Below are 27,556 nucleotides of genomic sequence, written 5' to 3' on the forward strand. Positions count from 1 at the left end.
GTACCTGAATCTCCTGCAGGCGGTGGGCAACATCCTAGATGGCCTGCCCCCATCATAGCAGAAGGAGCCACTTCACGAACGCTTTCACATAGGCGGCACTATCAGAACTTCTGTTTTTTTCTTCAGTCATAGCAGTGGTCCTAGAGGATTTTGGCCACTTTCACACAGCCAAGAAAATTTTGCAAGATTTGTGCATTGCGAGACGCATGAAACTTGCACGAATATGAACCCCATTCTTTTGAATGCGGTCAAGTCATGGCATGTCCTGTCTTTGGGCTTTCCATCAGAACGCCTCGCACTTTGTTTTCAATGGGTCCGGGAATAACAGTGTACGGTATGCAATGCATCCCATTGAAACCACAGGAAGATCGTAATCTTACCGAAGTGATGTAAGGAGTTTTGACACAAAAACTCCTTGCATCCGCAGGGAAATCACACATTCCCAAGCGTGATATTAGGCCGAGTTTCACGGCCTGATATTGCGTTTGCCCGTGTGAATTTGGCCTTAGAGGAACGCTGTATGCGCATTTTTGATTCTCACCCGGTACTCTTCATCTATACAATTGGGTTTTACTCCCCCTCTTACAGGAGCCCATGCTCCAGACCATCTTGCAGCACATCCATGACTTCCTATTTACATACGCTATTGTTATTTCACCATAGGATGCCAGTGTGATATATAGCGATGCAGCAGGATCTTTCACTGCACCCTGTAGATGCAATATGTGTAGATTTAACTAATTATAATTTGATACTTAAAAGGAGTTGCACTAAAACTGACTTTAATCACTTTTTTCACAGGATACATGATAAAAGTCTGATCTGTGGGGGTCTTACCGCCAAGACCCCCAGTAATTATAAGAATGTTGATCACAGGGGTCCCATATTCCCCCTCTTCTCAGTACTACAGGCTCACTGCACCCCCCCACCCCCACCCCCAGTGAGGAGGAGATTGAATAGAGTGACGGTCACACATTCGTGGTTCCGTTCCATTCATCTTCAATGGGACTGCCAGAGATAGCTCCAGTATTGAAATGAATGGACCAACTCCGTGCATGCTGGACCGCCCCTCTATTCAATCTCCTCCTCACTGTGAGGGGGTGCAGCGAGCCTGCAGGGAGGAGTAGAAGGAGACACTGCACTCTGGCATGCAGCAGAATGTATAATGCGGCTGCATAGGGACTGGGGGCTTAGGAAGGGTAAGTTTGACTAGAACGAGCGTTTTGGGAAAGAGGGCGGAGTTAAGGGAGGAAGGGGAGGAGTGAAGGGAAAAGAAGAAGAAGAAAGGAAGAGAAGACATCAGAGAAGGATCGTCGGGTGAAGATGGATATAAAGAAGATTAGGAAGACACCCGCCCACCCAAGCCAGAAGGGCATCAGCAGGTTTCGGTTATTCGGTCATTTGAAGCAGTGGAGTGGTTGAGGAAGTTGTCACAGCTTGTGCATAGGCATAGAGCTTCCATGCTTGATGCGTTTCGAGGAGGGTTAGCAAGCCTGAAGGAGACCGGGGCTTTCGAATGTCCCAGGTGTTTTTTCCGGGTGATAAGCTTTGCTACATTTTTCAGCATGGAAGAGTGAGATTTTTGAAACTGTCAAATCCCTACTGTTGGTGCAGATTTTGACTGGATATCAGCCGTGCCTGCAGCTGATTTAATTCTATGTGGTGCTCCCCCTCACCTCCTCTGAAGGCTTCCCGCTGTCAGGACTCCCCGGTTATTGGTTCCCAGTGGCCTGTAGTGGCCGCACCTGACCAGGTCTCTGGGAACCAGAAGCAGGGGAGCGCTGACAGCGGGAAGTCTTCAGAGGAGGTTAGAGGGAGCAGCACATAGAATTAAATCAGCTGCGGATACATGGCTGATTTCCAGTCAAAATCTGGACCAACGGTACAGATTTTGACTGTTTTAAGATGCCGAAATCCAACAGAATTTACAGTGGAAATTTCCACGGTGGACATTCCCGCAGCATTTGCACCATGTGTAAACATACCCTAAGTCAGCTTGAGGTTCGCAGCCACATGCAGAGTGGCCTCACTAGTAATAGTTACCCCTATATCGGCCTTAGTAGTAACAGTAACCCCCACAGTGGCCTCAGTAGTAATAGTGTCCCCTATATCAGCCTCAGGAGTAATAGTGTCTGCTATATTGGCCTCAGTTGTAATAGCATCCCCTATATCGGCCCAAGTAGTGATAGCGGCCCCATATTGGCCTCAGTAGTAATAATGGCCCCTAAATTGGCCTCAGTAGTAACAGTGTCCCCCACATCAGCCCCAGTAGCAATAGTGACCTCACAGTGGCCTCAGTAGTAATAGTGCCCCCTATATCGGCCTCACTAGAAATAGTGACCCATCACAGTGGCCCCAGAAGTAATAGTTTCTCATATATCGATCTGAGTAGTAATAGTCACACCCTATATCGGCATCAGTAGTAATAGTAACCCCCACAGTGGCCTCAGTAGTAATAGTTTCCTACACAATGGCCCCAGTAGTAATAGTGACCCACACAGTACCCTCGGCAGTAATAGTGTTCCCTATATCAGCCTCAGTAGTAACAGTGAGCACCACAGTGGCTTTACTAGTAATACTGTTGCTTGTATAGGCCTCAGTAGTAATATTGCCCCCCATATTAGCCCTAGTAGTAATAGTGACCCCACAGTGGCCTCAGTAGTAATGATGTCCCCTATATCAGCCCCAGTAGTAATAGTGACCCCTATATTAGCCCCAGTACTAATAGTGCCCCTTATATTGGCCCCAGTAGCAATAGTGACCACCACAGTGGCATCAATAGTAATAGTGACACCCACAGTGCCCTGAGTAGTAATAGTGACCCCCACAGTGCCCTCAGTGGTAAAACTATTACTACTGGGGCTGATATAGGCAACACCATTACTAATAGTGTCCCCTATTTTGGCCCCAGTAGTAACAGTGATCCCCCACTGTAGTCCCAGTGGTAATAGAGCCACCCCATAGACCGATATACTTACCTCCTTCTTGTCTTCCTAGTACAACTGCTGTGGGATGTACACACTGACGTCAGTGTTTGCGCCTGGACTTCTCCTTCTATTTCCTCTCCTCCAGCAGAACCAATTAGGAGAGGTCAGAAAAAGGCTAATCCCAGCTGCACACACTAACGTCAGTGTGTACATTCTGAAGCAGCGCGGAGTAAAGGAGCAGCAGCGCTCTGAAGACAAGGAAGGGGTAAGTATCAGGGGAGCTCTATTACTACTGGGACTACTGTGGGGGTCACAATTACTACAGGTATCGATATGGGGATATGGGGACACTATTAGAAATAGTACTGCAGCAGTGCCAGTGAGTGATTACCAACTGGGGAGATGCAGCACCATGGTTGGTAATCACCTTTATGGTGACCGCACATCCTGAAAGGATCAGGACATCTGGTCACCTTATAAAAGTCAATCTTGGTACAAAAGCTCTGCTACATTTCTACATAAACAAACCTGTATATACAGATGTAGCAAATGTTAGCTTGACTCTGAAAGGGGTTATCTAGGTTTAAACTATTGATAGCCGGTCCACAAGCTAAGCAATCAATAGTAGATTAGTGTAAGTCCTGATCCGCTGTTCGACGGGCCGCACTGATCTACTATCCCAACTTACAAGCCGCAACGTGACCCTCATTGACTTCTAGTAGATTAGGAGATCACAGGGCTGCACGGCAATCTTTGTCCGTACGACCTGTGTTGCGGCTAAACTCACCATGCAGCCCTAACCTAGTGTCTAATTACAGTTTGTACTGACTGAGGAGCAGTCTTATCAAATGAGCCAGTTATGAGGAAGCTACTTTATGATGACTTAGTGGCCATTGCACAGGACATATGTTGGGCTGGTAACATCACTCCTTGAGGAGAGCACCAAGAAGGTGAGTGAGGAGACTTATAAGGCCATGCATGCTCCTCTGGGTAATATACAAATATAAGGGGGATGGAACATCACCACTGCAGGACATATGGACAGGGGTGTCCCATCTGAGCAGTCTCATGTTTCCTGTGCATCAGCAAATGGACAACTATGTTGCTACCCATTCACCCCTACATTACGGCTTTCAGTCACAGTTCTGTTTCTCTGTTCCATTTTTGGAGTAGAAAAACAAAGTTAAAGGAGTTGTCCCGCGGCAGCAAGTGGGTCTATACACTTCTGTATGGCCATATTAATGCACTTTGTAATGTACATTGTGCATTAATTATGAGCCATACAGAAGTTATAAGAAGTTTTTCACTTACCTGCTCCGTTGCTAGCGTCCTCGTTTTCATGGAGGCCGTCTAATTTTCGGCGTCTAATGGCCAAATTAGACGCGCTTGCGCAGTCCGGGTCTTCTTCTTTTCTCAATGGGGCTCCGTGTAGCTCCGTGTAGCTCCGCCCCGTCACGTGCCGATTCAAGCCAATCAGGAGGCTGGAATCGGCAATGGACCGCACAGAAGCCCTGCGGTCCACCGAGGAAGAACATCCCGGCGGCCATCTTCAACCGGTAAGTAAGAAGTCACCGGAGCACGGGGATTCAGGTAAGCGCTGTGCGGTGTTCTTTTTTAACCCCTGCATCGGGGTTGTCTCGCGCCGAACGGGGGGGGGGGGGGGGGGGGGGTTGAAAAAAAAAAAACGTTTCGGCGCGGGACAACCCCTTTAAACCTAATATGCACCAGAGTTACTGTATGTGTTTTAGACACTTTTATGCCTCACTAGACAGTTTTGAAGGGGGTTTAGAAAAGGGGGCTGGGTAAGGGGCGTAAAATGTTTCAGATGCGCTATGACTATGGAGCAAAAATATTGTTGTAAATTGAGCCAAGTAAGTAAGGTACCACTTAGGTACCACTTTTGTGTAACTTTTATTCCTCTTTTGGATGGGGGAGCAGGGTGAAAAACACAATTTTACCATTTATTCATGTTTTCTTCTCTTTTATTTTATGCAAGTGCTTCAGCAATCTTTAGCACTGTCATTAAAGTGAATGGAGCAGCAGCGTGCTTGTGTGACCTTTGTACTATTCAATCTGCGACCAACTGCACCACCATTCTCGGAATCGGTGGGGGTCCCAGTGTCAGACCACCACCGATCATATAGTTATCTTCTATCCTGTGGCTTCCATCAAGCCACCATTTCTTCCATGATTTTGTAATAGAGGCTTTTGTCCAAATTATCCATTGCAAATGCCAATAGAGCCTTGGGTTGCCCATACATTTTAAATAGCTGTTGGCTGGCAGCTATTTCATCTGAAACCGCCATACATATGCATGCTGGGCATGTGTTCTAAAAGTAGAGTTGGGACAAAGACAACTCTGGCAGTGTCTTATCTTTCGAGAAAAAAAGGAATGGCCAATTGAAATCCAATTGCCTTATTCTTATCTTCCCCCAACATTGGCCACCATATATTAGATGCTCAGCGGGTACTGCTGAACTACATGCTATGTATATGGCTACCCTAAGACACAACTGCTGTCAGCTTCTTGGAACCATTCTGTGACATGACCATGCTGACCCCTTAGGTGGAAAGAATAGTTCTGTCTCGATTTTGATAAAATCACAGGCCATTTTTCCTTTTTGCCCTCCCACCAAACAATCACCACCACTAGCAGTCATCCATTGTGTTGACTCCTTGTAATAACCCAAATGCTTATTGCAAATATTGGTACAAGAGAGATGGATTGTTTGATGTCTCTCATTACTTCTATTGTGTTTTATCCCAAGGCACCTCCTCAATCCCCTCAAGAGAAGCCATCGACTCTACGAAATGCAGGTGCTGTACAGATGAGAACCAAAAGTACAAATTTACAACACGATCGACTGAGCCAGAGCAAATCTATGGTCCTCCTTGATCCTGCAGAAGCGACAAAGCCGGTAAGAAAGCAAATAATGTTATCATAGATTCCGATATTACAGCTTGTGAAAAAATTACAAACCTTAAAAGGTGCATTGACTAAGCCGGATGGGAGAAATGGTTGACTTTTGGACCTGTCTGTACAGTAACAGACGCCAACATTCACTTCTTGCATCATCACAATCTTGGGCCCAAGGAGGAAATTACTCTAAGGACTCACCTACAGCTGTACTGAACATGATGAGGTCTTCCTTTAATTACACTGTAAGCAAACTTTTTTCAATGTCTCTGGGGGCCACAAGGCCTCCTGTAGTACCAGAATTCCATTAGAACAGTTTATATTCACCAGATGATCTGGCTATCTTGTGGGCCGGTCTAACCGCAGATATTCAGGAAGGGATGAGCTTTTGAAGAAGGCGTAATCCAACCAGGAATGTACAAGAAGAGTAGATATGTGAGATGTTTTGGAGGACCAAGAACAGAACTTAGCTGTCAGGACAACTATTGTATCAGCTAATAACTAGTTATAGTACAGTTGCAAGAAAAAGTAAGTAAACCCTTGGGCATCCCAGAAATATTGATGAACGTAAACACATTTGCAGGGCGGAATGGTCCAGCATCCCTCCTCCATGTTGTGCAAATCTTAATTGCAGCTACAGGAAACATTCGCTGGAGGTGATTGCTGCTAAAGGGCATGTACAGGTTATTAAAGAGTTCACACTTTCTTCCTGCACTGCTGATAATTACTAGGTGGAGGCAATTTAACAATAGCTAGGATTGTGGTGTATGGTAACTGGCATGGATTATACCACGAAAACCTCCCCCAGCTCCATGTGCTCAGAGGTGAGGGTCCTACTCACAAGAGTTTACAATAAATATGGTAGCATACATAAAGCTGCTTGAGTCGCTCACCAGCCGCTTTGTTTGTATGTACAGATATGAAATGTATTAGGGTGTATGGGATGTAAGCAGATACAGTGGGATAAAGGTATCAGGTGTATATAGAAAATAAGTAAACGGAGAAGAGTTAGATCAGGGAATGTGATTGGTTTCATTGAAGAGATGTGTTTTTAGGGCTCAGTTAAAGCTGTAGATATTGGTGATAAGCTAATTGTCCAGGGTAGCTCATTCCAGAAAGCTAGTGCAGCTTGGGAGAAGTCTGGAGTGGGAGGTCCTGATTATGAAGGAACCTAGTCTAAAAATATTAGTAGAATGGAGAACACAGGTCTGATGGTTGACAGAGATGAGGGAGAAGGTATAAGGCGGTGCAGCTCTGTGGAGAGATTTTTGGATAAAAGTGATGAGTAGAAATTGTATTCTATAGTGGATAGGCAGCAATGGCAGTGACCAGTACAGGGTGGAGGCATTAATGCAGTGACTGGCACAGGGTGGAGGCATCAGTGTAGTGACTGGCACAGGGTAGAAGAATCAGTGCAGTGACTGGCACAGGGTGGAGGCATCGATGGAGCGACTGGCACAGGGTAGAGGCTTCAGTGTGGTGACTGGCATAGGGTAGAGGCATCAGTGTAGTGACTGGCACAGGGTGGAGGCATCGGTGCAGTGACTGGCACAGGGTGGAGGCATCAGTGTAGTAACTGGCACAGGGTAGATGCATCAGTGTGGTGACTGGCAAAGGGTAGAGTCATCAGAGTAGTGACTAAGACAGGGTGGAGGCATCGGTGCAGTGACTTGCACGTGGTGGAAGCATTGATGCAGTAAATGGCACATGGTAGAGTCATCAGAGTAGTGACTAAGACAGGGTGGAGGCATTGCAGCAGGAGGAGTAGTGAGTTACAAAAATGTATCAGGGCAATAATAAGAGTTTTTTTTGCTGCTTTCATAGTAAGAAAAGGGTGGATTCAGGAGACGTCGGAGGTGCTGGTGACATGAGCGAGCAAGTGATTGAGTGTAGGGAGTGAAGGAAAGATCTGAATCAAATATAACCCCAAGGCAGTGGGCGTGCTACCCAGGAGTTATGGTGGTACCACACACTGAGATGGAAAAATCTGGATTAGGTTGTTTAGTAGACGGCAGAAACACAAGATGCTCAGTTTTTGAAAGATTCAAAAATAAATGAACCCTGATGTGGAGTACATTAAACACGACAATACAATTTCCCAAAATTTACCAAAAAGTTGACCGAAATCTCAATGTCAACGTCTGCCGAGTGTCATAGACTAATACTGAAAGTTAATTTTGTAATTGGTGTCACAAACTTCCAGCCCGCCGTGGTTAATGCCCGTCTCATTGGCGGCAGATCTCTCTCTGACAGCATTAGTTGACCAGGACGAATACCTTGGAAAAAAAAAGTTTAAAAGTTAAGTATATTTAATGAAGCCAAACATATTTTATTGCCTGTGTTTAACAAAAGGCACCCGGCTGCAGTTGTTTTTTTGACAAGCATGAAAACATCACAGCGTGAGACTGCAAAAGGAATTATGTCGAGAAATTACAAGTGATCCATTTCGCAATGAATTATCCACCTCAATAGCCTGCAGAACTCGGCTACCAATTAACACCTACTTTATTACATGTTGGGATATACTTAATAACTTTCATGTGTTTCTGCACTATTACCTTGACGGATGCCTCTTGTACAATTAGGCATAATTGGCATATCAATATGCAAAAGTTAAAAAGATTAACCCTCTTAAAACTAATGAGCATTTCTGTATCCAGCTGCTAAATGAGACAAAATTAGCATTTTTCACTTTTGGATAGGATTTTATCATGCAGTTTTTCATTGTTGACATTACCTTGTTATATAAGTTCAGTTTTTTTTGGCAAAATAGTCAGGACAATTAGCGGCAAATGAGTTCGAGCTGTAAAAAAAAAAAGTTATTTGCAACTAAGGAGTCGGGCAAAAAGGTTGCGCGTGTACCCATGATACCTGTGACATTATGGGAGAAGGGACTTGCGATGGAGTTCTGCCAGTTGCATTGGAAGAGCTGAATGTTCTATTAGGAAGGAAACTTGACATGTTATTGCTGTATCGGATGGCAGATGTAATGCATACACTGTTTAATTATTTTTGGCAAATACGCTATGTATTTTTTTCTATACAAATAGTCGGAGGTGGTTTGCAGCAACAAGCATTAATAGGATACCATGCTGATTCCTAGCATAGATCAAGGATTGATGGGCGGCTGCTCCGGTTTTTAGGAGAACCCCCTGGTGTTGGCAGAGCTGTCACAGCGATTACAGAGAACAGGACTAGGACAGTTTATGGCCTTCAACAGTATGGCATAAATGTCATATAGTAATTCTAAATGAGTATTAGCATTGCCGTCATAATTATTTATAAGAGCCATTTTCTGCATTGCGGCATGGAGGAGATATATCGCTAAGCGGGGTTCATCTCCATAAAGCATATTTAGACATGTTTATAACCCATTTTCTTTTTTTTTTTTTCCTACTTTGTTAAATTATTGTATTATCAAATACAAAATGAACCTAGAACTAGAGAACCATCGTTAAAGGGGTTGTCCAGTTGTAAACCATTGATTGCCCATCCTCAGAGTAGGTCATTAACAGTAGACCTGTGGAGCTCCATTGAGCAGGACCCTGCTCATCAGCTGTTCCTCGGGCGGCTGCACTCGTGCACTGAGATGATTTCTGTAGTGGTAAGATTTGATATTACAGGCAAAGTTCTCATGGAAGCGATTGAGAACTTGGCCTGCAATACCAAGCTTGGCCATTGCAGCAGGAACATAGCTGTCTATTCTTGCAGAAATCAGCTGCATTCACAATTGTGCTGGCCCAATGAACAGCAGGTCCTTGGGGATCCCAGGTGACTGACTACTGCCGATCTACTATTATTGACCTATCCTGAGAATAGGCCATCAATGGTTTACAACTGGACAACAACCATTTGAAAGGGTTTTGAAAGATCATTAAAAATTTTGCCAAAAGGAACTAATCAGCAAAAGATAACCGAAGAACCAATGCTCACATGCAAAAATCATAGAATCGTAGAGTTGGAAGGGACGTCAAGGTTCATCGGGTCCAACCCACTGCCCCAGCACCACCACTCCGGTAGTCCTCGCAGTTCTTTACTTATTCTTGCTGGTCTTTGCTTCCATGATGATGTGCCCATATGCCATCCTAGCATAGATAAGGGATTGATGGGCTGTCACTCCGGTTTTTAGGAGAACCCTATGGTGTTGGCAGAGCCGTCACAGCGATTACAAAGAACAGGACTAGGATGGTTTATGGCCTTCAACAGTAGTGAATAAATGTCATATAATAATTCTAAATGAGTATAAGCATTACTATTATTATTGTTTATAAGAGCCATTTTCTGCATTGTGGCATGGAGGAGATATATCCTCCATAACCTAAGAAGGGTTCATCTCCATACAGCATATTTGAATACATTTATAATCAATTTTCTTTTTTTCCTATTTTGTTAAATGATTGTATTATCAAATATAGAATAAGCTGAGAAATAGAGAACCATCGTTAAAGGGTTTATCAAGTTGTAAACCATTGATTGCCCATCCTAAGAATAGGTCACCAATAGTAGATCATTGGATGTCCATTGCCCAGGACCCCACTAATCAGCTGTTCTTTAGGCCAGTACACTCATGCCCTGAGATGATTTCTGTAGGAAGCAGGTGGTATTACAGGCAAAGTTCTCATAGAATTGAATGCAAACTTGGCCTGCAATACCAAGTCTAGACACGGCTCCAGGAACAGAGCTGTCTACTTCCTGCAGAAATCAGCTTCATGTACAAGCGCACTGCTTAAAAGAACAGCTGATCATCAGGGGTCCCAGGTGACAGATCTCTGCTAATCTGGGTGTATATGCATGGAGCGAGATCAGGAGCTGAACCCGCACCATACATGGCCTGTGTCAGCCATCTTTGACAGCTGACCCCTGTCGGCAACAGCCATTCACACTGACTGTACATGTGGACATCTCCCAATGGCTTCCATTAAAATCAGATTGATTACATCCTGTGTAATCATCATTGGCAAAGTTCAGTTGTTGTAATAAAAACCTTCCCTGGCACCGGCGGCGGCACTGATCATGACCTCCTTGCAGCTAAGATGATTGAAGATCAAATTCCGTAGCATTAAGAAAGGTGCTCCATTGAGGAAATTTGACACATCTAAAATCCCCCAATCATACACTACTGAGGTAGCAAACCGATTCCAACTGCTTGACACTGCTTGACATATCAGACCTACGGCACGAAATACAGTCCACAGTTATGGAAACCACCAGTAAGCATCTCACCTAATAAGAAGCAGGAAAAACAATGCTGTTGGTTGTCTGAACAAACCCTCAGAATAACCGATAACAGAAGAGCAGCAAAGGCAGCCGGCAACAAAGATGAAGTTTGGCAACTAAATGCCGATTTTCAGAGAGCGGCAAGGAAAGATACGGAAATGGACTGGCAAAAGCCAAAGCCATAAAAGGCCGTATGTGAGGTCAATTCTCACTGGTCAAGATGGCCCGAAAACCTTTCATGGCACGCAACAGCACAATCAAAGGCAAAAACGGGAATGACCTGAATGAGTATCAAGAATAGGTGGTTTGAATACTCAGAGGAACTATATGCCTGAAACCACGTTCCTGGACCATTACATGAGGTGGAGTCTGTGGACTTGGATCCTCCATTATGGAGTCTGAAGTGGCTGTGGCAATGAAACAACTAGCCAAAAATAAAGCACCAGGCATAGATAACATACCAGCAGAGCTATTGCTGCCAGTACCAGTGAAAACCATGACAGCACTGTGCCAGGCAGTATGGGCATCCACACAATGCCCACAGGACTGGAAAAGATCTATCTTTATCCCTCTACCAAAGTAAGGCGATTCCCAGAATTGCTCCAACTACCAAACCATAGCCCTCTTTCTGCATGCAAGCAAGATCCTTCTCAAAATTATACAGGAAAGACTGAGATCAGTAGTTGAAGTGGCGCCCCCTGATGCACAGGCAGGATCCGGCAAGGGCACGGCACCCGCCACCATATTGCAACGCTGCAATGGACCATGGAAGAAACTCGAGAATATCAAAAAAATATATACATGTATGGACCATGACAAGCTATGGCAGGCCCTACAAGAGACGGGCGTATTGGCACATCGAGTCAAGCTGATAAAATCAATTTATACCAATCAAAAAGCCACTGTGGGAACACAGTATGAGGACACAGATTGGTTTGGGATCCTCTCACCCTTCTTGTTTAACCTATATGCGGAAGGGATCATGTGTAAAATGGACCTAGACGAATTGGAAATCAGAGTGTAAATAGGTGGCAGAAACATCAACAATCTCTGTTATGCGGATGACACAACTCTGCTGGCAGAAACAGACGTCGGTCAGAAGGAACTGATATGGAACATTAAAACTGCGCCTCTATCTGAATGTAAAGAAGACTATAATTATGAAAAATGCAAAAAATGGCCAAATTCAAATCAAAATCGACAATGAGGTCATAGAATGTGTGTAATTCTCCATCTTCCTTGGCCTAAAAATTGACCAGGATAGAGAATCTATGCCAGAGATAAAACGTAGGATAGAATTGGGGTGAAGTGCGGTGCTAAACATAGACAAAATCTGGAAAAGAAGGGATATTGGTATAGCAATTAAATGCAGGATAGCGCAAACCACCGTTTTCCCCAGAGCCATGTAGGATGTGAAAGCTGGACTGTGAGGGAAGCCGATCGAAGGAGGATTGATGCGTTTGAGCTGCTGTGTATACCCTGGATGGCGAGAGTAACAAACAGAGAAGTCCTGAATAGCATAAGACCCGATATATCACTGGAGGGCGGGATGGCCGAACTCAGACTCAGGGAGGGCAAAATGGCCGAACTCAGACTCATGGATTGTGGCCATGAAATGCGAGCAGCGTCGCTAGAAAACTCCATAATGCCTGGACAGATCAGCGGTAAAAGAAGACCTGGAGCCAAAAACACGATGGCCGAAACTGTCAGAGCCGATACTGGCATGGATATCACACAACTGAAAGAAGCAAAACGGAAAAATATGGAGGGAGCTCACCTTTAGGGTCGCCGAGGGTCGTGAACGACTAAACTGCTAACAACAACAAAGCAGAGAATTAATTTAAAGAGCCACTCCGATTATTCTTCTTACTCATTTATTATGCAGCTATCCCCCCAATATACTTATGTGGGCTGGTGTCACCTAGGTTAGTTCTTCCTTTCTGTCTGAAACTCCTGGCTTCTTTCTCAGATGGTCATGCAATCTCAATTCTGACCAGATCTATTTGGGCTTATGCTGTCTGAAACTAATAAATGTCTTAGGCCTCATGTCCACGGGGAAAATCAGATCCGCTGCAGATTCTCCATGTAGAATCTGCAGCGGGTCCCTCCTGCCCCGTGGACATGAGCGCTGAAAATAAGAATTTAAAAGCATTTACCCATCCGTAGCGGGCGGGGAAAGCCTTCTCTTCCTCACGGCCGGATCTTCTTTTCCGGCCGGCGGACGAATTCGTCACGCCGGCGGCACGTCGACGGCACGTCGGAGACGTGCCGCGCGCATGCGCCGGGCACATCCGCCGAGCCGAAGCAAGAAAGATCCGGCCGTGAGGAAGAGAAGGCTTTCCCCGCCCGCTCCGGTTGAGTAATTCTTTTAAATTCCTATTTTAGGTCTCCCGCGGATCCGGACGGCTTCCATAGGCTTCAATAGAAGCCCGCGGGAGCCGTCCCCGCAGGAGACCCGCATGAAAATGGAGCATGGTCCGGATTTTTTCATGCTCCATTTTTTTAAAATCCCTTTTATTGACCATCCGCGGGTATTTATCTACCCCGCGGGTGGTCAATGCATCCCTATGGGGCGCGGATCCGCGGGCAGAAGAAGAGTTAAAATCCGCTGCGGATTTTAATTCTTATTTTGCCCGTGGACATGAGCCCTTAGTCTGTGTGATGCTGTTACATGGATCAACCATAAAAAGGGCCTGGAGTGGGACACAGACTCTCCTATTAATGTTAATGATGATGATCACACAGCATCTGTCAAACAGATGTAATAGAGGAGATTACAGCTCATCCTCCTGACTGTATACTTGTGTTCTGTAGCTTATTTAGGTGAATATAGAAAGTAATGATAGTTAAACCACCCATGCTGCACACATAAATGGTATAGTCTTAGATAATGCTGTGCTGATGCATCATGGGATAGATGTAAAACTGAAAGTAAAAAATCTTAGCCTCAATATCGTGTCTGATAAGCATCAGACAAGGGGCTGCAATACACAGAGGAGACCTCCAGAGTGTGACAGGCATTCAGGTGAGGGGGCAGGCATAGAAACAATGTGTTTTCGCTGGAGTGGCTATTTTAGTATGTAAAGGTTTTTTTATTCCCAGAGATCAGATGGTTTACCTGCAGATTTACCTTTTCATTTTTCCTTTCTTTCTGTTTGCATCCTACTCCACCATTTATACGATTGGAGCTTCCTCAAGCTGCTCTCCTACAGCATACAGGCTATCTATGAGACTGGGCCCCATTCATCATCTTCTTGATCAAGAGGACCACCTGCATTGATTCATTTCCGCCACAATGATGTTTTTTGGTTATCTAAACAGCGAGCACCACCTATCAAACATTTCAAATTCAATCAAGTAGTGAAACTATTCCTCATATGTTTCAATGGAGACAAAATAAGAACTAATGATATTTTAACTGATACAATTGATTAGTTTTATATTGTGCCTTTATTTCATGTGGGTCATCACACTGATTTCACATGAGCCAACAATGGCCACCTAAGGCTAGAATAGATATGGCTGGATACCCTCCTTCACATCTCACGAGATAGTGTCATACAGTATATGGGTATGGCCACTAACCTGTAGCTCTCCAACGATGGTGAAACTACAACTCGCCTTTAGCGTGGACAATATATATCTTACTTTTGACAGACTTATACATTTTCTATTGCTGGTTGTACATTACAATCCCTTCATACATTGCAAAAAGACAACATTAAGCTGGCTATACACATTGGATTAATATTGGCCAAACCCAACAATCTCAGCGATATTGGCCAACCATCTACTGTATAAGGAGGTTCCTTGACTCTCTTCCCTATAGCAAATGTTGGGGCAGAGAACAATTTGGCAAATTGTTTATTTTTCTCAGAGGCGATTAGCCACCTCAAGTTTGGCAATCGTTAACTCCCATCTCCCCATTGAGAATGCATGCTTGCTCGGTGAGAATGTATGTAGATGTGGTCAGGAGAGATGGCCGTTAGCCGAATCTGACATGTATGTCCACCTTTAAACTGAAGATGACCAGAAACTCATGAGATTATATATGTAGTGGTCTCAGACCTGCAGATATCCAGCTGTAGTGCAAGTACACGTCTTGTGGTATACTACAACTGCTATAGTGTGAAAATTCTAGTATTACCCCAGCTGGAGAGCTGCAGGTTGCAGACCACTGACTGGTTTCCCAAGTTCTGACTATTGTATGCTCGTGGTACAACAAATATACAGTGAAAGTTCTCCCGAAGACCCCGTCTATGAGAAGACTAGCTCCTTATTCAGACTAGATTTTCTGTGACCAGCTCCATCACACAGTTTGCATACTCACCATCTCCTTTGGGAAGACCACCCCTGGAAGGCCATTTTTCAGTGGTTTTGGGTAGTCACCTCAAACAGGCTTCACTGTAGATGTTGAAGCACGATCACCGTATATTTACCTCTGGAGACATTTATGAGATTCCATTAATCGTATGTAGACTTTCCTGCATTTCTGAAAATGAGCAGATGTTTTGTCACTGCTGGTTGCTGTCAACTAGGCATCTACCCATGCAAGGGCGTAACTATAGAGGATGCAGGGGATGCTGTTGCACCCGGGCCCAAGAGCCTTAGGGGGCCCATAAGGCCTCTATTCTCCATATAGGGAGCCGAGTACTATGAATAAAGCATTAATAGTAGGGGGCCCTGTTATAGGTTTTGCATGGGGGCCCAGAAGTTTCAAGTTACGCCTCTGTGCCCATGAATGTGTAGTAGTCTGCGCAGACTCATTTGCGGTTCTTGGCCTTTATTTACTGCTATTATTAATCCTGATCCCCGACTTTATTACAAATTTCCCTAAGTTATTAAAGTTGTTGACGCTGTCACTTTAAGAATGCTGACTAAGCAAGTTGTAATGGCGTGCCACAAAATATAGCATGGGCATCTGTGTTATGGAGACATGGCAGATGTATGCTAATGGGAGTGCTTTCAGTATTGGGTTCCTCCGCAGAGCGGAGGCTGTTGATGATGATGAGACATGCGACTTGTGACTCCAGCACGGTTGGTCAGTGTGTCAGTGCGTGACGCAGAAGAGATGCTTTTTGTACTCCCTCAATTGTGTTACTGGGGAGGAAGGGAACATTGTTGAGGAGGAGGTTGCTGAGTTCGAGGTGACACAGCGCAGGCATGGGGAGTTCGGTGAGTATACAACGCCGCTCCCCGGACTCCTCGTTCCCTCAAATTTGAGCCCCATAATGTAGTTTGTGGTGCTCAAAGGTCGTGACAGGTTCCCTTCAAGCTTTTACGGTGGGATACAGGTCCTTGGACTTCTGGTATAGTGATCATCGACAGGCTCCATGTGACCCTATCAGAGGCGTCCCAGCTGTTCTCCTCCCTTGGCTAATTGTCCCAATGTTTTTGGCTCAATGTTCTTGTTGTCTGGAGACGATGCTCCTACTTGCCCCATCCCTCTCGATGATGATGCTCTCCACTATGAAGGGGTCATTATCTTGCAGGAGTCTGAAGGCCTGGCGTATCCGCCGACTGATATCAGCTGTGGTATCTCAGCCTGGGCGGGCCCCTTAAATGAGGTAAATGTGCAGACAGAATCGTACATGGCATACATCTGTTCCGTTTTAATAAACCATTCGGCGCCGTGTCTGGTGAGTGCTCTTCCTATCACAAATATTTCCTCCATTCTTTTTGCCCTCTTTATGATGAATTATAAAGAAGACTATAATAGTAATTTTATGCTAAACAAAAGCATAATTAAGCACTTAATATGAAAACCTAGTTACACCACGCAATTATAAAAGTAACGCTATCTGCCCACAGAAAGGAGATAAATGGGACAAGACGAGCGGAGCTGATGTTAGCGCAAATTATTTTTTGTCAAATTTATTTTTAATACTCCCTGTTAAACGTTTTGTATCCCCAGTCTGCAATAAAAAATATTAAATACGTTCCTTAATCTGCTCTATATTGGTATTGTTTTATGGATCACTACTATGTGTCCTTTATAAGCAGGACAGAAAAATGATACTGTTGTTTCGAATATTAAACATTGCAAATGATGCAGTTACTCAATAAGGATCCGGCAGATGCTGGGAAGGAGCTGGAGAAGTAGAACAATGGGGCGCATTTACGTAGATCAGCGACTCCTACATCGGCGTGAGTACAGTATGTGCCCGGCTAATGGCAACAAGTGGGTTAAAGGGGTTGGCCGGGTGAAAATTCACTTTTAAAACTTAGTGCCAAATCACTTGAAACAATAAAACAATGGCTACTTACTGCCCCCTCCGCATCCCCACGATCCTGCGATTCACCCGGTCTTAGTTGACAACAGGAATAAGGTGACTGTCGCCCACCAATCAGAGGCCACAGCATCGCCGTTCCAAACTCCTGGCATCATGGCACCCTGATGCCTGGAGAATGACGGGTGATAATGTGGCCTGTGATTGGCAGGTGACGATCAACTGACTTCTGCTGTCAATAGAGACCGGTTGAATGGCGGGGCTGCAGTGCTGGACAGCCGGGGCTCAGGAAGGTACAGTAAGTAGTCATTGTGAATTTCTCAGGACAACCCCAGTAAGTGGCTTGTGCTGCTTAATGCATTAGTTGTATCTGGCGGAACCTACATGCGTCAGTTGGAAACCAACGTTGGCTCCGAGCCGGCGTAGGTTTGTGCTATATAGTGCAACAGTTTCTGGCATACATTACAGTTAATGTGACAGGCTGTGTGCAGCCATACGGCCCAACTCTGGGCCCCGCCCAAAAAGTAGCAGGTATGGCATAAAATAGCAGAAAAGTCACGTACAAACAATAATACATGAGCCCCAATGTTGTGTCAGAAACTTTACAGTGGAAATTCAAAGTTCTGAATCATGAAGCATGTTCACTTACAGGGGTGGTCCAGGGTTAGAATAACCTGGCTGCGTTCTTCCAAACACAGCGCCTTCATTGTCCTTAGGGTTGTCTGTGGTATTGCAGCTCAACTCCATTGAAGTGAATGGGAGCTGAGCTGCACTACCAAAGACACAATCACTGCACAACTGTGGGGCTGTGATTGAAAGAATGCAGGCAAGTTTTTCTAGCCCTGGACAACACCTTGAAGACCACCTGTATGCAGACAGGTGGGGAAGCAAAGTGAATTGAAAGGGTTTTCCGGGACTTTAATATTGATCACCTATCCTTAACCCCTAAACGACCACCCGCAAGTCTTTTGACGTCGGCTGTTAAGGGGTTTTAATCTGAAGCACTGTTGGGTGACAACAAAGCACTTGCTCGAATAGCAGGAACCAAAGAAGCCTTCAATTCCTGCTAATTAGCTCTTTACACGCCACGATCAGTGCTACCGTGGCATGTAAAAGGCTACCTGGGAGAGGGGGCTCTCTCTGTTATCCATCGGACCCCGTGATGTGATTGTGTGGTCCCGATGGGTAACTGTAGTGACCCAGAGTTGTGGTCTCTTTAAATTGTATTTGTCTATCTGTTGTCAATTGTTATTGTGTATTTGTCTGTTTTAGTGTCCATGTCATTGTTCTGTGTTGGTATTGACAAGGATGATTATGTCTGGATGTTGGTCTCCCTACCCTGTTGGATGTGGTGTGATTGGTTGAGTTTGAAGTTGGAGGGGTGGAGCTTGTTGGAAGGAAGGGTGGAGGAATGACAAGTGTGTGGTTGGAAAAATGTAGTCGGTGGAGGAGGACGTGTTGCAGGAGCCTGAAACTCTGGTGCGTCTGCCTGGGCCAAGTTGAGACCCATCCAGATACTGATGTGATGAGTTCCCTCTGGGGATACAGAGGACAGAACCAGCCCTGGTCTAAGGGTTTGGTTCAGAGAGCATATCTTCCCCTGCTCATCTACAAGAGGAAGGAACCATGTGAGCTCCATTACTCGGGCGTGAGTGATTGTCACATGTGTGTCGCTAGTTCAGCAAGGAACCAAGCATTCATGATAAGAAGAGGTTGTCTGTAATTTGCACTCTGTGATTGAAGTGTTCGTCTGGATGAAGTGTCCATCAGATTACTACGGCTGATGATGTTCTGTCTTACGGGAGTTATAAAGAAAAGTTTGCCAAAGAAAAGTCTGGTACTTAAAAGTTGTTGTATTATTGTATTTGGAAAATCGAAGTTGAGAACATTGAGTAAAAACCGTGTGCCTCCAGTTTAAAACTATCTATGGACTATGGACTCTTTTGTTTGGTTCTAAGGATCCATTACTTAGAAGGGGCACTGGCGTCACGTGAACAGATAAGTAAAACGTTTCTACCAGCAAAATTCCTGATTACACCCCTGTGTGTAGCTGGGCCTGGCCGCATTTAGACTTCACTGGAGGAGATAGTTGAGCCACCCGTGACCCCGCCATCTTGTTATCCCAGCTGTCTCCCCAGTCCAAAGGCCAGTACCTGGGACTCTGCATTGCCATGGCACCTGGAGACTTGAATATAGCCTCCAGGTCTGCCAGCTACAGTGGCCCATGAGGCTCAGCCTCCGGCTGAGCTTCATAGCCATTCTACTAGACTGCTATACTGAAGTTTAGTAGTGTATTAGATGAATAATAAAATATGATGTTCAAGTCTCTTAGTGGGACAAAAATAAAAAGTTAAAAGAGCATAAAAAAAGTAAAAATAAATAAATAAACACAACAAAACTCCACCCATCTCCCTTTACTATGTAAAAAAAAAAATAATCACACATGTGGTGGCGCTGCATTCATAATTAGAGATGAGTGAGTATACTCGCTAAGGGCAATTACTCGAGCGAGCATTGTCCTTAGCGAGTACCTGCCCGCTCGGAAGAAAAGGTTCGGGTGCCGGCGGGGGGCGGAGAGTGGCAGGGGAGAGCGGGGAGGAACTGAGCGGAGATCTCTCTCTCCCTCTCTCCCCCCTGCTCACTCCCTTAACTCACCGCTCACCCGCGCCAGCACCTGAACCTTTTCTTCCGAGCGGGCAGGTACTCGCTAAGGACAATGCTCGCTCGAGTAATTGTCCTTAGCGAGTATGCTCGCTCATCTCTATTCATAATAACCCAGAGAAAAAAGCTAGAACGTTATTTAACTCGCACAGCGCACATCATGAAAGCAAAATACAAAAAACATGGTGAAAATAAATAGTTTTGCCTATCTGGCCTTACGAAAAAACAGAACAGAAAATGATCAAAACATCACATGGATCAACAAATGGTGCCATTAAAAACTACAACTCATACCACAAAAACCCTCACACAGCACCATTGACAAAACAAAGAAAAATGTTAGGTGTCTTTTAGAGATGAGCGAACACGTTCGGCCCCGCCCCTTTTTCGCCCGAACACCGAACTTTGCGAACACTTCAGTGTTCGGGCGAAAAAGTTCGGGGGCCGCCGTGGCAGCGCGGGGGGGGGTGCGGCGGGGAGTGGGGGGGAGAGGGAGAGAGAGAGGGCTCCCCCCTGTTCCCCGCTACTGCCGCCCGCGCCGCCGCGCATCTCCCCGCCCCCCGGTGGCACCCGGACCTTTACGCGCGAACACTGCAGTGTTCGGCAAAGCCGGTGTCCGGGTGCGGATGTGTCCGTAACGGACATGTTCGCTCATCTCTAGTGTCTTTGAATGCAGCGATTAACAAAAAATACATTTTTTTTCTCAAAGTGTGAAAAATGTGCAAAAAGTAAAAACTATATAAATTTGGTATTGACACAATTGTACGGGCCTGCAGGATTAATTTAACATCATTTATACCGCACGGTGAACGCTGTTAGAAATAACCAACATGCCAGAGTTGCAAATATTATGCCTCTAGAAAACGATGTAAGAAAAAGCAATCAAAATGTTACATGTTCCCAAAAATTGGATACATGAAGACTGGGGCTCATCCTGCAAAAAACAAGCCCTCATAGAGCTCCGGCGATGGGAAATAAAAGAACGACGGCTCTTGGAATGCGGCGGCACAAAAGCAAATCTTTTTAAAAAACGTGTAATTTTACGTACAAAAATAGTAAAATGTAAAAAAACTTGGTGTTGCCGGAATCGTGCCGACCCGTGGCAGAATGGCTGCACTGGGATTATTTTGCAGACTGATTGAAGATTTTACCCCTCCCCCAAACCCCTAATAAACAGTTCATAAAAGTTCTACAGCAACTGCAGCCTCTTCAGGGCGTACCACACACAGCGCCCCACTGCATGTAGCAGTTGTATCCGGTATTGCAACTCCCTTGAATGGAATTGAGCTGCGGGAAGGCCATGTCAACTATGAATGTGACAGGCCTGACAAGAGGCCGCCGGGGCGAGAGCAGCCACAGCCCTTACGATATTGCCGGGAGTCAGACCCCCACTCATCGAACATTCAGGATTTATCATAACTCATCAATATTAAAATGGTTTTTCCACTACGTAAAATTGCTTCCCAGCTGCTCTGTCCTTCATGGTTGTTACTGACCCTGTCATGTGACTGCTGCAGCCAATCACTGAGCACATCAGTGATCTTCTATAGGCAGTGATTGGTTATAGCAGTCACATGTTTTGGTCAGCAGTAACCAAGAAGAGCAGAGCGGTAATGAGGCAATTTTAAGTCATAAGAAAATCTCTTTAAAGTCCTGGAAAATCAGCGTCCCCTTCATTCAGCTGATTGGCGGAGATCGGACCCTCAGCACCCCCATCAGTCAGCTGATTAAAGAGGCTTTGGGACTTTGGTGAGTTCTGGTCTCTCTATTGTTTGCTAGGCGCAGCGCTGTCTAGTGGTTGTGCTTGGTATTGCAACTCATTTGAATGGGACTGAGCTGCATAAAGGCCATATGACTGATGGGCCCGATGTCACAAAGAAGGGCAGACCTTTACTTGTGGCTTTGCCTGGTGCTTTAGTTCACAGCAGCTCACTTGCATTCAAGTAAATTGTTGTGAGCTGCAATACGTGGTAAAGCCACTACTACAGGTACGGAGCTGTGTCTGGTAAACCATGAAGCCGCCTTATTTATCTATTTTATTACATCCCTGCCAGTAGTGTTTTTTAGGTCCTGAAAATCCATTTATTCCCCCCTGCAGTACCCACTGCACATGTATGGTGGGTGTGCATGGGGTTTACATGGAGGCCTCTTCATATGTGGCAGTTGTAAAATACAGCTGACACCTGGCTGCAGCGTCGGGATAACTCTGATGGTGCCCGATGACCCCTTAGATGTCACGGTCAGCACAGCTGTGGCATTTAAATGGCTCAGGAGAGTGAGGGGGCTTCCTATGCCCCCCAAACATCCCCTCTCGTGATGTTCAAGAGATGAGAGTAACATCAAATCTTATTTCCAATTATCTTGAAGTAACTAGTTTTTAATTAATAAAATAAAAAACTTTTAAGGTAACTTTATGGTGGGGGGGAGGGGGTAAACACTTCATCGTTGTTGCTTCTTTGTCAGGTATATGATTAGTTGTAAAGACCTTGGTTGACTGATAGAAGCCGCGAGGGAGGGAAGGGTCAGACTTTCTATTCATAAATATTGGAGCGCATCTACAAAAAGTTTACATTTGATGGAAGTAGTAGACTAAAAATGACAGTTTTAGAAAAATGTTCTTATATGTCTGATAATTCGGCGGCATTACCGTCTGCTCCTCCAATGTGTAGTCTGAGGGCTTATTCACATGAGGAACGTTCTCACACGAGTTTTGTGCGATGCACAGATATGATATTTATTCTTTTAAATGGATTCATTCACAGAAGCCGTTTTTTCCTTGCAGCATTGCATCTTTCTTCGGTCGGTCCCTCGGAACCCCTCGCCCATTGTTTTCAATGGGACCTTCTAAGACATTGCATGGCACTCACACCCCGAGCGATGTGCATGCCAGTGCGATGCAGTGTCTCCCATTGAAGTCTATAGAAACACTTGCCATCCTCTCACACGCGTGAATTTCGCAATTTCACAGAAGTAAAGCAATTCTATTTTTAATCAAAAACGCTTTGCATCACCGTGAAACGCACACGTTGGCGAGCGCCAAGTTTCTCAGCCCGATATCACGCTCACCCCTGTGAGTGTAGCCCGACTTCGCTGGCAGCTAGAGTAGCGCTACTTCCCCTTCGAAATACTCACTGCATGCAACCCCCCCCCCCCCCCCCCCCCGGCTGTGCAAGGATTCCCCATGCAGCCTCCTCCTTCTCAGGACCTGTTCAGCTCCAACCCTCATGATCATAAAGAGACGGCATATCCCAGCAACATGCAGTCACCTTGTAAAGCTAATTTCACACAGGCAAGCGCGATATCGGGCCGTGAAACCCGTCGCAATGTCGCACAGATGCAAAATGATTTGGGGTCAAACACACCTCCATCACCTATTGGAGGCAGCAATCTTCCGACGCAGCTGAAAGGATCAGCCAGTGTTTACCATTGTTTTCAATGGGGAGATCCCACATTGCACTTGCGTGTAACTCGCACGCCGTGCGATGTGCTTTCTGGCCCCATGGGGCGAGGCCTTCCGAGGGAGCGCTTAAAGATAGGACATGCAGCGCTTTTTTACCACATTGCATCAAATTGCTCTTGTGTATGACCCTGTTCAAAAGAATGGGGTTCATAGTTCTGTGATATTTGTGCGACTTGCAATGCACAAATCTTGCGCAATTTTCTCGACCGTGTGAAATCGGCCTAAAATGGATATATCCCTATAAGGCAGATCCCCCAAAACATGGCATCCCGATGCTGTATAAGCTGGTGCCCTGGCTCCAGAGCTACGCATAAGATTTAGTATGTCATCGTTTCTGTAATCTGCTCCAGTCTTCATAGTCCAATGTGTTTTGGTTGTTTTACAATTTGCTGCATTTTGTTGTTTTGGCCCCAAATTTCTAAATTAAAATCACAAGTAAAAGTTTTGCATAAAGCATACATATACATGGTTTGCTTTCTGGGACTACTGCTTAAAGGGACTTCAGTGCTGGCCTTAGGTTAGATGGCACCCTGGGGGGATTTTTCTTTGGGTGGCCCACCCCATTATAAGACAAAACAGTTTATTTGCACCAGTAGGCAGTCTGCCTCTATTCTGTTTGCAGGAAGATAGCAGCATGCCCATTCCAAAGCAGCTCAGTGAATAAATACTGTACCAGAACCAAGCTCATAATATGAATACAGTAACAGAACCAAGTACATTACATAAATGCAGCACCAGAACAGTTTAATAAATAAGCACTGTACCAGAATCAAGCTCATAATATGAATACAGCAACAGAACCCAGCTCAGTACAAACATACTGTACAAGAACCAAGCACATTACATAAATGCAGCACCAGAACAGTTTAATAAATAAATACTGTACCAGAATCGAGCTCATAATATGAATACAGCAACAGAACCCAGCTCAGTACAAACATACTGTACAAGAACCAAGCACATTACATAAAGGCAGCACCAGAACAGTTTAATAAATAAACACTGTACCAGAATCAAGCTCATAATATGAATACAGCAACAGAACCCAGCTCAGTACAAACATACTGTACAAGAACCAAGCACATTACATAAATGCAGCACCAGAACAGTTTAATAAATAAATACTGTACCAGAATCGAGCTCATAACATGCATACAGCACCAGACTCAAGCTCATAGCATAAATACAGCACTAGATTTGGTATCACTATACAGATTTGGTATCACCATAATCGCACTGAATACAAGGATCATGTCATTTATACTGCATCGTGAACTCTGTGGAAAAGATACCAAAAAGCAAAACCTCGAATAGTGCGGAATTGCAGTTTCTCTGATTAATTCTTCAAATAATATTATTAAAAGTTTTACAACACTTTATATATACCCCAAAATGCTGCCATAAAAAATAAAACTCACCTCACAAAATACAACTCTTTTAAGGCTACACTGGTGGAAAATAAAAAAAAAGTCTTCAAGACGGGGATGAAAAAAACAAACAAAAAACATCCTATTCACCAAAATAGGCCAAAGTGCTAAAGGGACACGACCACTAGATAGACCCACCCATTTTAAATGATCTATTAATGCTCATGGTTTTGTGATACAGCGGGTGCCAAATGGTGCCATGAATAGGATATCAGGGTAGCATTTATAACTGCACATATCATGTGCTACTACTGGTGCCTTTCAGCCTGATTGTCCAACATGGTGGAGGCTTCAACTTCTGGGGAATCCTTCCGGGAGCCAATGGTACACAGTACACAGCTAATGCTTTTGAACGGTGGCTCAAACTCCAATTAGATGGCTGTTCATTGGGTGCAATACTCAAACTGATGACCGATCCACTTTAAGGTGTTGCAGCAATGTCACTCTCCATGGTATGTCAATGATCCTTGAATGGAGTCTTAACCAACCAAAAAATGGCACAACACAATCGGATATAAGAGAATCTAATATCAGACAGACCCACCCTTTAATCATCTATAAATGCTCCGTTTTGTGATTCAGAAGGTGCCACAACATGGTGGAGGCTTCAACTTCTGGGCAGTCTAACCAGGAGCTACAATTAATGACAAAAGTATTGGAACTTCACTGTTGGGACGAAGCAGTCATGTAGAAACCGCTCTCTAGGCAACTGTCACACCCAGAAGATGGTGTCCTGTGATTCATTTGTTCACAACACTTGCTTCCACTCACTTACAGTCCAACGCTTCAAGCACCATCACAGGTGCTTCTGTGCATTGACTGCTGTGATATTGGACTTGTGGGCAGCTGCTCATCCAGGGTAACCCTTCCCCTGCTGTTCCCTACCGATGGTTATGGGGCTAATGGATGCTCCAATGGCCTGTGAAAGCTCCTGACCGAGTGTTTCGGCAAATGATGTGCAAGATGCCTTCACAGCTTGTACAAGGCTTCGTTGTCCACATACTGCCAGTTTACGAGGTCTCCAAAAATTTGGTTGCACTGCACACACCGGATGGTTTTCATTTCTGAATAACATTGTCAGCAGTGGACTTTGGAAAGTACAAAAGTGCTGCAATGTCACGTACTGATTGGTTGCTCAGGTGACATCCTACCACCATACCCTGATGGAAGTTGAGTTCAATGAATGGCTGAGCGATACCTCTGATTGGCTGAGTGCTGTGACCGATCACAGGCAGCGCTCAGCTGTCATTCAATGAATGGCTGAGGGCTGCCTTGATTGGCTGAGCGCTGTGACCAATCACAGGCAGTGCTAAGCTGTCATTCAATGAATGGCTGAGCACTGCTTCTGATTGGCTGAGTGCTCAGCCAATCAGATACAGCCATTTCAAGAAGCGGGGATTTTAATGGGGCCGCCATCAGCAGTGGCAGCACCATTGAGAGCAATGGGCATATAGCTTTGTTCATGCGCTTTTTTGCACATCTGTGCAGTGTTGTTTTGCACACACATATGCATGCAAGACAATGCTCGTGTGAACGAGGCCTAACTAAAGTTAATTACTTTCAACAAGGAGTCTTATCGGGGAGATACAAAAATACTAAACTTTAGGAAGGCCAAGTTCAACCAACTCAGAAATGCCTCTAACTTTATTGACTGGGACAATGTCCTCAGAAATTAGAGTACAGACAATAAATGTGAAATGTTTAAAAGCATCTTAAATACTTACTGTGAGAGATTCATACTTTACAGGAATAAAAATGTTAGTAATAGGAGAAAAACAATGTGGCTCAATAAAGATGTAAAGGGGGCAATAAACAACAAAATAAAGCATTTAAAGGGGTTGTCCCGCGGCAGCAAGTAGGTCTATACACTTCTGTATGGCCATATTAATGCACTTTGTAATGTACATTGTGCATTAATTATGAGCCATACAGAAGTTATCAAAAGTTTTATACTTACCTGCTCCGTTGCTGGCGTCCTCGTCTCCATGGTGCCGACTAATTTTCGGCCTCCGATGGCCAAATTAGCCGCGCTTGCGCAGTCCGGGTCTTCTGCTGTCTTCAATGGGGCCGCTCGTGCAGAATGCCGGCTCCGTGTAGCTCCGCCCCGTCACGTGCCGATTCCAGCCAATCAGGAGGCTGGAATCGGCAATGGACCGCACAGAAGAGCTGCGGTCCACGGAGGGAGCAGACCCCGGCGGCCATCTTCAGCAGGTGAGTATGAAGACGCCGGACCACCGGGATTCAGGTAAGCACTCTCCGGTTTGTTTTTTTAACCCCTGCATCGGGGTTGTCTCGCGCCGAACGGGGGGGGGGGGGGGTAAAAAAAAACAAAAAACGTTTCGGCGCGGGACAACCCCTTTAAACTACTAAAACAAGAAGGCAGCGAAAAAGCATTAAAAAGCTATAAAAAAGAAAATAAATTATGTAAAAAGCAAATGAAGAAGCAAAGGTGGAGACAGAGAGATTCATTGACTAGGAAAGTAAAACTAACCCTAAACTCTGATTCAACTATGCAAACAGCAAAAAGATTAAAACAGAAAGTGTTGGCCCTTTCAACGGTAATAAGGAAAACATAGTAGACGGTGATGAGGGGAAAGCAAATCTATAAAATATTTTTTTTTCCTCAATGTATTCACTCAGGAAAATGAAATGTCAGATGAAATGCAAAGTGATAAAGTAAACTCTCCATTAAATGTCACAGTATCAATGGTAGAAGG

At 44.9% G+C, this 27,556-nt stretch overlaps 1 protein-coding gene across 1 annotated transcript in view; it reads left to right on the forward strand.

Moving 5' to 3' along the window:
* ARHGAP15 (Rho GTPase activating protein 15) overlaps window positions 1-27,556 on the forward strand; it is a 730,617-nt gene that overhangs the window by 31,539 nt on the left and 671,522 nt on the right. The window contains exon 3 of the mRNA XM_066575178.1: window positions 5,696-5,845. Coding sequence (XP_066431275.1) covers window positions 5,756-5,845 — 90 coding nt within the window. The 5' untranslated portion in view covers window positions 5,696-5,755. The remainder of the gene's footprint in view (window positions 1-5,695; window positions 5,846-27,556) is intronic.

This window comes from Eleutherodactylus coqui, chromosome 8 (genome assembly GCF_035609145.1).
Source record: "Eleutherodactylus coqui strain aEleCoq1 chromosome 8, aEleCoq1.hap1, whole genome shotgun sequence".
In the NCBI taxonomy this organism is placed as follows: Eukaryota; Metazoa; Chordata; class Amphibia; order Anura; family Eleutherodactylidae; genus Eleutherodactylus; species Eleutherodactylus coqui.